This window comes from Hippocampus comes, unplaced genomic scaffold (assembly GCF_001891065.2).
Source record: "Hippocampus comes isolate QL1 unplaced genomic scaffold, H_comes_QL1_v1.1 scaffold111, whole genome shotgun sequence".
NCBI classification, from domain to species: Eukaryota; Metazoa; Chordata; class Actinopteri; order Syngnathiformes; family Syngnathidae; genus Hippocampus; species Hippocampus comes.
The window spans coordinates 1818882-1833818 of record NW_017805698.1 but is presented as its reverse complement, the minus strand read 5'-3'; the positions used below and the strand labels follow the sequence as shown (position 1 = coordinate 1833818).

At 37.9% G+C, this 14937-nt stretch overlaps 2 protein-coding genes across 3 annotated transcripts; both read left to right on the top strand.

Annotated features, from left to right (window-relative positions):
* Positions 1 to 842: 842 nt before the first annotated feature.
* Positions 843 to 6667, top strand: hnmt (histamine N-methyltransferase). 2 transcript variants are annotated; one of them, XR_002169756.1, is made up of 8 exons: positions 843 to 940; positions 2124 to 2270; positions 2769 to 2821; positions 3623 to 3730; positions 4042 to 4172; positions 4319 to 4412; positions 5429 to 6430; positions 6496 to 6667. XR_002169756.1 is itself a non-coding variant. In XM_019882548.1 (7 exons), exons 2-7 carry the CDS (start codon positions 2134 to 2136, stop codon positions 5788 to 5790), a joined length of 885 nt encoding a protein of 294 aa, XP_019738107.1. In that variant the 5' UTR covers positions 843 to 940; positions 2124 to 2133; the 3' UTR covers positions 5791 to 6667. The 2 variants fall into 2 exon arrangements, 1 of the variants encoding a protein (XP_019738107.1); XM_019882548.1 differs by having other exon boundaries at positions 5429 to 6667.
* A 4516-nt stretch (positions 6668 to 11183) lies between these two features.
* LOC109523408 (histamine N-methyltransferase-like) lies at positions 11184 to 14418 on the top strand. The gene is made up of 7 exons (XM_019882549.1): positions 11184 to 11220; positions 11308 to 11445; positions 11800 to 11852; positions 12190 to 12297; positions 12590 to 12711; positions 13212 to 13305; positions 13628 to 14418. The coding sequence occupies exons 2-7, from the start codon at positions 11312 to 11314 to the stop codon at positions 13975 to 13977; spliced, it is 861 nt and encodes a 286-aa protein (XP_019738108.1). The 5' UTR covers positions 11184 to 11220; positions 11308 to 11311; the 3' UTR covers positions 13978 to 14418.
* The last annotated feature ends 519 nt before the right edge of the window (positions 14419 to 14937 follow it).

Below are 14937 nucleotides of genomic sequence, written 5' to 3'. Positions count from 1 at the left end.
TTGTTGCTGACTACAGTAAAAGTTTCGTAAAGTGGAGAAAAAAAATGTGTTCAACATTGTTGAGCAACACACTAGACTGGGGAGGTTCAAAAAGAGCTTTATCCTGCTCTTAGGCACGGTCATTAAAAAAATACAGAGGCTGGCTTGAAAAGAACTCCCGTAGTTGCTGGAGTCTTCAAATTCCAATAGGGTCAATCTTTGTGAATCTGACAAAACCCCTTTTCCATAATTGAAGTTATGAATTCAAATCCTATCATATGGATGTGTGGCCGACAGTAACTATCTATTAGATTAGATTAGATATCCTTTATTTGTCCCACACTGGGGTATTTTGGGGTGCTCGGCGCAATTCCTGATTTGGCATTACAGTACGGTATAACAAACGCCACGAATGTCATAATAGGCACAACATTTTGTGAAATAATACTCCTTCCTTCCCCAGTCTTGACAATGTACACATATTTGTCTTCATATGTAATTCCTACAGCTCATTTGTGTATATCTACTTCATGATGTTTTGCTTTTAAACATGTCAGAGGAATGCATTTGTATTAATGAGCACTGGGATGTTTTATGGTCTTGTTACAGTTTGCACGAGTAAACAGTGATGAAGCAGTGAGTCAAGCAATACAGTATCCAATGCTACTCGGGCACCAGAAGATCTATATAGTTTGCGGATATCAAAGGATTCAAATTTAAACAAAATAATTTTCAGAACCCACCAAATGTGAAATCAAACAGGCAAGTAAATCTTGAGTTATCTGCCTATTTTTTGAAAATCTGCCCACTGTTGGTTTTCCAACGGGAGCTATGGCGCCCCCTACCGCAAAACCTGAGGCGTGACAGGGCTACCGGAACATTTTTTTTCCCCCCCCACTAGCTACAGTCAGTGCACAATCACCGCCTGGACTGCGCAAATCTGCACGCACAGCCCCACACAGTAAGTGCACTAATATTTGCCCTTTTTTGAACACGATTGGTGCGTGTAAGTAAACAGAAATGTGCTATGCACAATATGCATGGCACCTGTATTTCACCTCCCGGCACGTTGTCCACGGGTGCTTTGCCTCGTCGTCCTCTTTCTCGTTCTACTTCCGCACATTGCATTGCAATCGGTCTACTACCAATGCTTCAACACACGGGAAATGCACCACGAATAGCCTGGATTGATCAAGCAAACTGAACGCGATCGCAGCGTGAATATTCGTTCGAAAGCAGGAAATAGTGACGTCATTAAGAAACCGTGAGTTTTGCATTACCACTCTTAAATCCAGCGAATCATAATTATGTAATAATACAAACGTAATTCCAGAATAATTATTGTAAACGCTGTGTCAAAGGGAAAATATTGAGAATTTTGCATTCTAAAAAAATTACATAAAAACTGTTGTATAACCCAACCTATAACCGTATAGATATTGCACAATACAAACATCTAATACAATAACTATTCATTATCAAAACAATAATCCAGCTAAAGATTGTCACTGTCAGAGAGGTGATACTCAACATTAGTTCATACTGTTCTTGTAGACCGTGTGTCAATAGCCAGAATCACAATAATGTCCCCAAATCGCCTTTACCTGTAGGGTTAGACCAGGGGCGGAGCTACAGCTTGTCTGACTCTGGTCACTCTGTGGCCACCTCCGTGGCCACCCCTATACATAGGGAAAAATGTGAAAATCTGTGATCTTTTTTCTTTTTTTTTTTAACTATCCTCACACGGATGCAGTATTGTTAAACCTCTTGATACTACTTCCACATGTTGTTTAATATAGGTACTGTATATATTAACTGCATATTTACAGACTAAATTTAAAATAAATCTGAATACAAACTCTATTTTAAGTAAGTATAATTCAATCCATTCAATTAACGTAAATGAAATCTGGTAGGTTGGCAAGATGAAAGCCTTTTCTTATGAAGGTAGACTGTCCTACATTTTTTTCAAAAACCCGCCTTGAAAACTGCAGTGTGTAGACTTTTTGCATCCCCTGTATGTAGATTGTTATAAAGTATATGGATATACTCTAATAATGGCAAAATGGTTACTAGAGTCTTTTGTAGGTGTCACGAATATTGTGCCGAGGTGTTTCTGATTGTGTTTTCTATTGTTTTGCCAGACGTCGTGTCATGGCATCTCCACTGAGGAGTCTCGTTTACGATGATAATCGGTACCACAAGGCCTTCCAACTTTTTCTGGAGCGCTCCTCTGAACATCAGTGTATGAAGGACTTTATACACAATATCCTGCCGGACATTTTGGCCAGGTAATCCACCTCACACGCTTGTTTGCATTTGTAATAATACTGTCACAATTGGCCGAAAGCTTCAATGGTGAAAGGCTTGACCAAGACCAATTGTACTCCATGTAACAGTGGTCATAAAGTTTATTTTATGATATGTTTGTTTTTAGCAGATTAGCTCCATTGTCAAGAACATGGCTTTAAGATGAGGGAAGGTTGATTTCACACGTGGCACTTGTTTAAACCCATGTGCTTGAGAGACAGTTGCATTGGATTAGCTCAGAATACCCTTTGTCATAGATCATTAAATAGAAAGTGCAGTATTTAAATGTTCTTGAAATGTTAGTCTGTGATGAATGACGCAGAAGGATATTCTACGTGACAGAAATAATTAATCTTACCATACGGCATTTTTATGATGAGTTCGTACATGCTTGGTGGGATACAAAAAGGGTCAAAGAGTGTGCCCGATTTTTGGCAAGTCTGACAATTTCATTTTATTAATTTATTCTGTCTCCACAGCATCGGAAACGGCAAGCCCCATCTGAATGTTATTGGAGTTGGAAGTGGTGATGGTAAGAGACCGCTTTAAAAGCATAGCTTTATTATAGTCAGTCCAACCTCACATTTAATGACACACTATATAACTGAGTAACTTCTGCAGCGGTCACTTAAGGTGAGGACACATTCTTGTATCAGTAACTACACTGTTGTGTCCTTAATTGCTCTACCAGCAATAAAAAAGAGAGATCACTCCCAAGAGTTTGTATTTATCTGATTTGTTGTCATTAAAATCTTTAACCTTATTCACAGACAATCTGACCGCATCAGGTCATTCATTTACTCCTCGGTGCTCACCACTGTGAGCACAACTTCCAAGTTCTCAAGTGCTGCTGCTACTTTGTATTGATGTCAAAGGCAGTCTTTTTCATTTACCTGAACTATTTACTCTCAGCCCGTTGTGGTGATGTTACACACTCTAATGGACAAATCAAAGTTAAGTGACCTGAAAATCATGTCAACAGAGCGTTTTTCATTCTCAAGCAGGATACACACTTTGCGATTTTGAACATTGTAACTGATTTTTTAGAAATAGTGTTGTTGTTTCTAGGTTGGCAAAAGACAATGTACAATGCGCGTATGGATACCATGGATACCCGATTTGAAATATTGAACGTTTCATATTTTCATTTGTCTCCCTGCTGTTACTTAATTCCATCGTTTTGTTATGAATTCTTCAATGGTTTTGTTTCTGTGTAGAAAAAATATCTGTTGGATTACAATTTATCAGATATGTACTGTGTGTGTGTGTGTGTGTGTGTGTGTGTGTGTGTGTGTGTGTGTGTTTGAAAATGAAACTGTGCTGGTGCTTGTAGGTCGCATTGATCTCGAGATGTTCTCCGAGCTCCATCAGAAGCACCCTGGGGCGATGGTGGACTACGAGGTTGTAGAACCGAGCAGCCAGCAGCTTCATTGCTACAAAGGTAGCTGCGCTTTCCGCTAACCCCATGTTGCTATTCAACTTTACACAGGGTCCTCGGCTTACAATGGAGCTATGTTCTTACAGTGGTGGAGTAACTCGAATTCATATGCAAATCGGAGCACACAAAATTCTATCAATAGGATTTACAAAGGGGTGGAAAATGTCCTGTCGATTTCCATTCCTTACAAATGAAAAGTTTACACACCCCTTTTCAAATGTTTTTTGTGATATAAAAACAAAAAATAAAATAAGAAAAGTGAAAAGTCAAAATATTGTTTTTCTTAACTGTACATTTTGCATTTGCTGATGCAGTGTTGCTGTCGCAGAAGTCTGATTTGGATTACATCATATTTAAGTGGAACAAGATGACTGCCATCGAGTTTGAGAAGCAATGGAAGTTGAAGGAAATAACAAAGAAGATTGACTTCATTCACATGATTCAGGTGAGTGCCGCAGACAATCTAAAGCACACTTTCATCATTTGGTATCTATTATTCCATTAGAAAATCTGTTTGTTTGATGTTATGTTTTAATTAAGCATTCCATAAATCCAAATCTGAAGCTCATTGATCTGTGGTACAATTCACAGATGCTCTATTATGTCAACGATGTCGAAGCGACCATCACATTCTTCCGGAGTCTCCTTGCCCCGAATGGGAAGCTTCTCATTATTCTGGTGTCTGGTAAGGGATCATTTTTCTCATCTCTCAGCGTATTTCTACATTCATTTCTAATATTAGGGTGGGAAATAGACGTAGCTATTCATTGATTTTTTTTTTTTTTTTTTTTTAAAACAGCACCTATATGCTGACTTAGATTGGAGATGGTTGAACTTTGGGGTTTTGCTAGCTTTAAACTACCGTATTTTCCGGACTATAAGTCGCAGTTTTTTTTCATAGTGTGCAATTTATACTCTGGAGCGACTTGTGTGAAATTATTAACACATGATTATGTCATTTCACGTTGTTTTCACATTAAACCACAAGAGGGCGCTCTCGGCCTGTGTTGATAAATTGACGATAAGTCTGACGTAAGCGACGTAGAAGAGGAAGAAGGCGCATCATCTACCTCCTGAGTTGGGGGAGTTGTTTAAAAGTGACACTGAGGATGAAGATTTCATTGGATTTAGTGATTTGGAGTGAAACTGATAGTTTGGTAAACTTGTTAGCATGTTCTCTAGAGTTATCTGAATAACTCTTAATATGTTACGTCGTTACTGACATTATCAGGCATGTCAGTCATGTAACGTTAGTATACCGTACACTTATTCAGCCTGTTGTTCTCCATTTTATTTTTATTTTAAATTGCCTTTCAAGATGACATGTATGTTTTTGGTGTTGGATTTTATCAAATAAATTTCCCCCCAAAATGCAACTTATATATGTTTTTTCCTTCTTAATTATGCATTTTTTGGTTGGTGCGATTTATAATCCGGAGCAACGTATAATCCGAAAAATACGGTATATCAATCCAAATTATCTAAATAAAATCCAGAATGACACTTGTTTGTTTGTAGTGAATTATGTTTCACTTTTTTTACTTCAATGATTGAAACACAGGGAGATTTTCACACTCCTCTCCCACTCAAGTAAATTTTTATTTTGAGTGTAGACTACAAAACATTGTGTCGGACATCAAAAAGTGAATATGAGAGTAGAGATAAAGACATTGTCTGGTCTTCACTGTGGTCTGTTTTCAGGTGAGAGTGGTTGGGGAAAGTTGTGGCAGACCTTCAGGGGTCAGATCTGTGCCTGCGAAATAGCTCAGTGTACGACCACAGCTGACGTCAAAAGCATCCTGGACGCCGGGGGAGTGCAATACAAGAGCTACGTGCTGCCTTCTCAAATGGATATCACCGAGTGTTTCACAGAGGGTGACGAGAGCGGAGAGCTGCTGCTTGACTTCCTCACCGAGGTGGATCACTTCAGCCAAACGGCCTCGCCGCAACTCAAAGCGGATGTCCTGAAGTTACTGCGAGACCCAGCTTGTTCTCGGGAAGCAGACGGAAAAGTTGTCTTCAATAACAATCTAGAGGTTGTTGTCGTTGATTCACCCAGATAAAAGTTAATTGGAACTCAATACACACGTGGAAAGCAAAAATACATTTTAAATTCCAGGTAGGTGAAGTGATTTGAGCTCTGAGCCACTTAAGTTCCTTTTCATCATGTTTAATATTAATTGTGCATAATTTTGTGCGAAAGGTATAGAAATTGTAATCCTCTCTAAACTGTTTATCAGGTCATTTAGAGTGGAGCACAATCCATTTTGTCAATCTGTGATTTGCTCCACCTATAATGAAATGTTCTCTTTTGGAAATAATGAAAATAGAATGTATCCAATCCAGGGTCAAAGTGCTATCATATAACATTTATCGACTGCATATGTAATAACTAATTTGAGTCACATTTACATCTTATCTGTCATACACATACAAAAATAGTAAAAAAAAAAAAAAGTCATCATCGTGACTTTTGAGTGATGGACGCAGTGTTCCAGTTTTGGTTCTAGGATTATCAACACATTTACCCCTCCAACCCCCTTTTTTTTTTTTTTTTTGCCATTGCTAGTATCGCTCCCTCTTGTGCCGCATGCATGAAAAGGCTAAAGAAGCAGCAAAGCCTTGGGCGCTATGCAGATGCCTCAAAAATGTTGATCAAATTGCAAGTTGTATGACAACTGTAGCATTCATTGTGTTAAGCACGTCTGCCTTACAGTGCTGCGTTTCAGGGTTGGAATCAGCCTGTTCTCGTCATGTTGTGTCACTAGATAAAATGTCGACTTTTTGACTTTGATCGGTTGGACTGTTAATTAAAGCTTGTCAATGTTGACTAATTGTATTTCAATCTAGGCAAATAAATGCAATGACTAACTGGATTAACAGCAAGCATGTTTACAAAGTTGCGAAATGTTTATTTAATTAAAGGTATTGAATAATGACTATTTGGTGTCTGTGTGTGACTGGCAACAAAACCTCATGTCAGTCGGCAAAAACAATACGTTATCACAGGTTACCACAAATTTTTGGGTTCTCCACTTTAAAGGATGAATCCTTGAAGTTCAATGGCGTTACGTGCCTTTATACAGGCATTACATAGGATGAACTGACTGCATTACAGTACTGTATTCACTCTGAGCTATTGGCACCATCTTGAGGGCGGTATGATTAGGTGGGACTGTGTGTGACTGTGAAATATCACTTGGGGAACTTCCATTGTTTTTACAAAATACTCCTTGAAGGCACAAGTATTTCTTGTTTCAAAATTTGACCTTGGGGTTTACACCTTGATGGCACAATTTCATTTACAAAAGCAACAATATTGATATATATATATATAAAAGTAAATATAAGTCAATCAATGTTACAACAACCATAACTGGTGGCCGGCTACCCGCGGCTCAAGAGCTCTTAATCCTCATGCAGCTCTTTAGCACCGCCCTAGTGGCTCCCTGGAGATTTTTCAACAATGTTTGAAAATGAAAAAAGATGGGGGAGGGAAATATATTTTAATATGGTTTCTGTAAACATGACACAAACATTTTTAACGTTTCCCAGTGCTGTAAAACTCTGGAGAATAAATATTACATTTCAACATTTCTGTGAGCGAAGATTTGCGTCATAGCCTGTGATACACGTACACTGTAAAAATGAACTTTTTGCTCTAGTAAATTATATCTACTAAATGTTAATCATATCTACATACTGTATAAGTATTTGGTTTTGATGAAAACTTAAAATAATTGTGCAAATTTTACACAATGTTTTCCTACAATGAATAAACCACAATATAAGAGTAACATTTACTTGCAATTCACTCATAATATTTACACAATTATTATTATATTAAATAGAGATGATGCATAAAACAAACAAATTCAAACTATAATTTACTTAAATGGAATCAGTTTGTGTGCGCATGCTCATTGACCAACACGCGAGATGTGTCTGGACAGCATTAGTTAACGTTACCTGAGGCAATCTGTTTTCCATCTTAACCATCGCACATAATCCTGTCTAAATATATCTTAAAAATGTGATGTGTATTGTTTTGGTAATATGTCTTCATGTTGACTGTGTTATTTAGCTAAATGGATAGCATGGCATTTTGCCGCCATTGCCTCAAGTAACGCTTGCTAATGTTAACTTACCACGAATCAGCTAAACTGATATTAATTTGTTTGTTATACTGTTGGGCTATCAATGAAGTGTTTGGTGTGTCCCAAGGAGTTTTTAGGAAGAGCAGGTGTGACCACAAGGAAACAATGGGTTTGCTAATCGTATGGCTAACAATTATTTCGATGTGTCTGAGCAGAATTAGCTAACGTTATCTGAGGCAACCTGTTTTAATATCGAGCATAATCGTTTCTCAATATATCTTGATGTAGTGTAGGAAAAATGGAATTCGTTGATAAAACAGAGCCCTATCTTAAATCAAGTTATAAGCCAATATGATTAGTTAATGTTGTTTAATATGATACATTTTGTGTATTTTCTTTCAGGTTTGGTCAATGTATTGCAGTTAGTCTTTTGGTAAGTGCATAACAGTATTAATAATACATAACAACCCTCCACTCAAACACAGGCCATTGTTTTAATATTATTCTCTCTTCTTACAGGTTTCTTTGTGTCTAATCAGTTTTGGTGAGTATAAAACATGATTTCCACCAATTTTGTTTTTACGGCTTGGCCTCTAGATGAAGATTGGCTGGTTTGAACTATGCTGTGACATGGCCATGCAAGCGTTGCAATTTTAGGACTTAATCTTGTTTTGAGCTCTTTAAACATTATAAATTGAAATATTTTCACACCAGTCAATGCCAGTCACTACCCTTCTTGTACTCACATTGTCCTTGTTCCATTAAGGTTTGGAGTGCACTTCACTCTCATCTGTTTTGAGATCATCCCCAAAGTGTGCCCTTAGAACAAACCGTTTCTTTTTCGTGCCTTATTTGTAACTTGTGTTGTTTTCATTCAGAGAAGCAGTATTTTGAATACCTCGTGACTCATCTTGTAAAGCAAGAAACTGGCCAGTGTGTTTTTAGAGGGTGTGACAAAAGCACTTGTACTGTATACACAACGTTTGCTTCACAGCCTGGAGGATTTTAAATATACTGTATTTCAGGCATTTCCGAATCAGGCAAGAAGCTCGTTTGTATTTATCAGGGGTGCCATGGGTGTTCCAAAGGTGTGTCGCACATGAGATGAATGAATTCATCTAATATTACTAGACAGGAAACATTCAACCCCACAACTCAGAAAGTAGGGGAGTTGAAATGCATACATGCGCAGAGCCTATACTATATATTAAATGAACCGATGACTAGGACTTGTATTGAATATGGACATTACTATTACATTGGAATAGTCTGTGAACTGACCAGATGCATTGTATAATTTAACATGGTAAACATGCTTATTTGACACTAGTCTATGATTGTGGGCTATTGATGAAAGATGTCAGCCAGTTCAAACGATTGAAACGGTTCTATTTGTTTTTCTTGTTAATTGCATGAGGCAGGAAAACTGCAGTAATGGAGTTGAGGATTCCCTCAAAATCCTGGTGGTCCAAGAGGCTGTGGGAGAGGATCCAGTCGATGTCTCTTTCCAAGATAATTATGTCATATTTACAAGATACCCAGCCTCCATGTTTGTGACTTATTTTATTTCTATATAGATGCCATATTTATGTATGCCACGGATATTGAGAATAAAACATTCCATTGGAAAAGTTAATATTTGGTGTAACATTCATTTAAACACATTTAATAGCAAATACTTAGATTTATGCAGTTAAGAGTTCTGTATAATTAAGTTTCAATTACTTTTTTGCTTCCTATTGGTAATCATTTCGTGTTTTTAAGTTTTACTTAATTATTTAATGTATGAAACCCAATTGCAATTATTACATTTTACTTCATTATAGTGTGACACTTAATAATTGAATTGAGTAAGAGTTACTTAATATTTACCTCCATATAATCTTTAGTTTCTTGTAAATGTTACTATGATGAGTAGGACATACTTGAAATATGAGCAATAACATTTACTTACTTAAAGTGAGTGCAAATATTTGCGAGAATTATTTAAGTAAATGTTACTCGTCGTTTTTTTTCAGTGTCTCTATTAGCAGGGCGGGATGTCAATCAGGTGGCTGCTGTAAAAAAATAATAATAAAATAAAAATAAAATTAAAAAAAACAGCGCTTCAGGTACAATTTACCGAGGGTACTGGCAAAGAATGGTAATCTGGAGAGCCGAGAGAAGCATTTTTAAATAGTACTCGTGAGCTACGCGTAGCTCACGAGTACTATAGTTAACAAGCCGCAAAAGTGCGTCCCATGCCTCGTTCATTTTAGCGGCCGTTCTGGCCGTTGCTCTTTATGGCATGCGTGTCTAAGTGTGCGAGTATGCGCGTGCGTGCGGTAACGGGTCGATCGCGGGAGGTTGGTTGTTCTTCGGACGTAGATCTTCGGGCAAAAAGGTTGGACACCCCTGCTCTCCAGATCCACTGTCGGGAGGGAAAACAAAAACGTTTAAACATGAAGGCTCATTGTGTATTTTTAGCCAACTTAGTCATTTTGATAGTAGGCTAATATAGTTAATATAGCATGTGTTGCCTTCATTATAAGGCTTCGAAAAGGTTTTTATTTTTTTGCGGCTCCAGATATATTTGTTTTTTGTTTGTTTTTTTTTGTTTTTTTGCTCCCACTCTTTCAACATTTTGGGTTACCGACCCCTGACCAAAACGAATCGTCATAATAATCATCAAGTTACCAGGTTCTAAATTGAAAGTGTTGTCAAGGCAAGAGTTTCATGTCTTCACTTAAGATTCTTTCCGTTAAAGGAAGATTACAGTTGTGGGAGGTATTGGACAATGTATCTTTTCTTCACTGTGTAACGGTGTGTAACAAGTCTACAACTGGCATATGGTTTGACGGCATAATGTCAGATTTCTGTGTGTGTGTGTGTGTGTGTGTGTGTGTGTGTGTGTGTGTGTGTGTGTCCCCTCTGGTTTACAATTATGCGCTATGTACACAGTAAGGGCATATGCATAGTGTATTATTCAATGTACCCGCCTATGCATACTATTCAATGTGCCGTTACCATTGTAACACAGTTTTAACTTGGTTCCGGAAGCCTGATAAGTTTTTTTTTTTTTTTTCAGGGTTCCGGTAAAACCTGGTCGGCGTGTTTCGTGTGTATTTGTTTTACTGTCTGCTTTTATTTAATATAATTCAACCGTAAACATTAAAAGGGAATATATGATGTAATGACATATTTTAGCCTTAATTTAATGTTGAAAACATGACTACGGAATCCCGCAACCCTTGTGAGGATAAGCGAATCACCAAATGAATGCATGAATTGGATGGATGTATGATTATGAAAATGCTGGATTTTATTTTGAAATTGCCTATTTGAATTATTCCAAAATGATTAGTTTTCTTCTGAGACGACTGACCTAACTGGTATTCGACACAGAGGAGCGGGAAGGTAAAGGAGTGATCAATGCAATAAGATTTTGAATTACAAGATTGTTCTGATGCTGTACAGCCATGCTGTTATCTTAATGCATTTCAGAATTATGGCAGCAAAGACCAAGTCAACCATCTATGAGGGCAGTGCTGCCCGAGTTTTTCAGTTCTATCTGCAAAATTCGGACGAGCACACAGCTGTTGTCCGTTTTCTCGAGGAGCACCTCCCAGGGGAGTTCAAGAGGTACCAAAACGGCTTTCATACATGATGAAATGAACAGGTCAAACATTGATTCTCCTAGATATCGATTATCCACACATCTACTGTTTAAAAAATTCAGTCTCGAAGATCTCTGAATTTCAATAACTAAAGTATATATTGCACATGAAAAAAATACTGCCTACATGTATTTATTACACCAAAATGACCTGCTTGATGAGCAGTAAAATCATTTACTGAATTTTAAAACCTGACTGACATTCCACTGTTCATTTGATTGATCAGTTGTGACAAAATGGTGTCATTCTCTTTGATACACTGTATCCGTAACTTGATACAGTGTATGATTTTTTTTTTTTTTTCTGTGTCTTGGTGCAGAATGGTAGCAGATAAAAACGAGCTGGCTGTTCTCGGTGTGGGAAGTGGTGGAGGTATGTGACGAGTGATATACAGCACCTGTTCACTTTTTCCTGACTGTAAATGTGATGACTGCAATTGGATGGCGACCAGTTTAGCATACGCGACGCCTCTCGCCCAGAGTCAGCTCAAGTTTAGCCGGGGAACCAAATGAGGACTACACAATTCTAACAGCATTTCACAGTGTCGTCACATTCTTTTTTTATTGTATTTTTTTATATATTCAATGAACAGAATCCATGTGCTATTCCAAATTATTCAGACTAGATGCTTCATAAATGTAACCTCATTTACTTTTAATATCCTGTATGCAAGCTCACTTTAAGGAGCTTATTTCTTGACTGGGCGCAGGCGAGGTGGATGTCCAGATCCTGTCTCTCTTACAGTCCATCTTTCCCACTCTTCCAATCACCGTCGACATTGTCGATGGAAGCGTTGAACTGCTTGCCAACTTCAAAGGTACGGGCAACACAATGTGAGGCTTTAGATGTAGGAAGTTGTACATTTTTTTTTTTCTTGTGCACCTCGTCAAGTTTCTTCTAAATAGTTAATATGAGTCCACACAACATTTGAATGGAGCCGCGATGTGTGTTTTGAATCAGTGCCCATGTTGACACTGAAAACATTCAACCTTCAATCGCATCACAGGAAACATTTTGTCCATATTTCCTTTTCCCCTGTCCAATCACCTGTTCAAATAAACAGTGATTTTTTTTATGATGGTTGGATTCTTACTGTATTATATTTTCAGCATTGGTAGCAAAGACTGAAAACCTTCAGAAGACTCCATTCACTTGGCATGTTATGTCAAGTGAGGATTACAGAAAGCAAATCAAAGACGTGAAGAAATATGACTTCATTCACCTGATTCAGGTATTACCTATCAGTCTGTCTGTCTTTCTGTTCGTCTGTATCTATGTATTCATGATGGGAATTTGTCTTTTTTTAATCAACTTAATTTGCTGTTTTTTTTCAATTACGATTTGATATTTATCTTTAAAGGCAAAAAATGGGAAGCCAATCAGTTCATTTATTACAAAATTTCAATGACGTTTGTTGCATGCAGGATTTAGCAAAAGAGAAATGTTTTTTTAGCGGCTTGGATTTATTTGGAGCACTCAAGAGAGTTTAGCTTCCAAGAGGAGGAAGCAGGAAATAGCGAATGAGGCAAACGATTTTGCTCAAGAGACGTACAGTATTTTACTTCTTGTAACGTAAAAATAGTTTACGGTTAGTTCAGCCCACAATTTTTGGTACATTTTTCCTCGAACAATTTCACCACAATTATTACACCATATCCCAACAGCAATTCAAATTTTAACTGTTGTTTTGTGAAGTGAATACTGTATTCCTCTCAATCCTCTACTTGACAGATGATTTACTTCGTTGATGACCTGACAGAAAGTATCAAATTCTATCACAGCATTCTCAAGAAGAACGGCAGCCTTGTGATCATAATAGAAAAAAGTAAGGCCCCGAGTAACTGTCATGTGTCACCTCTTGTGGTGTTCATATTTATTTTAATTGTCAGTGTCATTGCTTCCAGTACCTCCGCCACACAGACAAAAAAATACACAGCCTTCAAAATTAAAAAAATAATAATAAAATAAAGAAAATTAAAAAACGAGACACCATTTTAGCTCACAAGCAGATGAATCAGCATAGATCAACTACATTCTTAATGCACAGCTGCTTGTTGCTTGGACAGAAAAATAAAAGAGTTCTTTGAAAAATGCTTCTTCTGATGCTGTAACTTTGAATTTTAATTCAAATGACTACGTTGATACAGCCGGTCATAGCTGGGACACCCTGTGGAGGACTTCAGAGGAGCTGGAGGACGAGGAGACCCCTCGGTATCGCTCATCCGAAGATGTCCTGGCCTCCCTGAAGACTCTGGGTCTGAAATACGAAGAGTATTCCATTCCCACCACCTTTGACATCACCGAGTGCTTTGATCCAAACAGCGAGACCGGACAGCGTCTGCTTTGTTACCTTACCGAAACGGATGATTTTTACCAGTCGTTCACGCCACAAATAAGAGCTGACATACTGAACCTTATCAGGAGCAAGTGTAGCACTGAAAAAGATGGCAAGATACTTTTCGACAATTGTTTGAGTTGTATGATTGTGCATGCTTGAATTAGTCCTCTGGAGTGATAAGCACCATTAATCAGCTCACTTAAAAAGAAAACTGACCTGTCGCCCCTATCCGCTTTTAGTCTGCAAAAAGTGTTCAGTTGAATGTAGTGCACTCTGCTAAACTAAACCGTATTTCAGTAATAAAGTAGTATTTTTGTGTAACCATGTACATTTAACATGTACAACTCAATTGAAAAAAATACATAAATTTAGAGAGGGCATGTAAAGAAAAACATCTGAAATAAGGCCTGTGCATGCTCTTCTAATTGGGAATATATCCAGAATAACTAACCACATTCAAACTCATAGTTAAATGGGAGCCACCGCATGCCTTTCTACATTTTAATTGCCTCTGAATAACACTAATAGATTTCTGCTGTTCTAATAGGCTTTTCCTGACCTTGTTTCTCTTTCTTGCATGAAATTAAAGAGTTGTTCAAACTCTGACTGTTATTTTGAACTGTTCATAATTCCATAATAAGACATCTACTTTGGAGAGACTAAGCAGCCGCTGCACAAGATGCATGTCATAACATCAGTGGGCAGCTTCTTCGGGTGCAAGATCGTCAGTTTGTTTGCATCCAGAAGAAGGGGCATTCGGCAACAGATTCTGAACACCGCTGGTTTGAAAGAAACCTTTTATGTCTGACTCTAAGACAGGGGATGAGGCTTGAGGCATCACCTTTTGTCTGCTTATAACAATGTCTTTCCATCTCTCCACACAAAAGATTGCCTCATTCAATGGGAAGAGTGGCACTATAAACTGTTAGGCCACAAGATGAGTCAATGACTGCTTGCTGTGTAGGACGGTCTATTGTTGACCAGCGAACACACCCTCTGAGGCATAAGTAAAGGCATGGATCTAAAACCGGATCTTGAGGACCCGGCTTGGGCATCCCAGATATCGACCACATATCGACTGGATCCTTTAAAACAGGGGTACCCAAACTTTTTTGACCT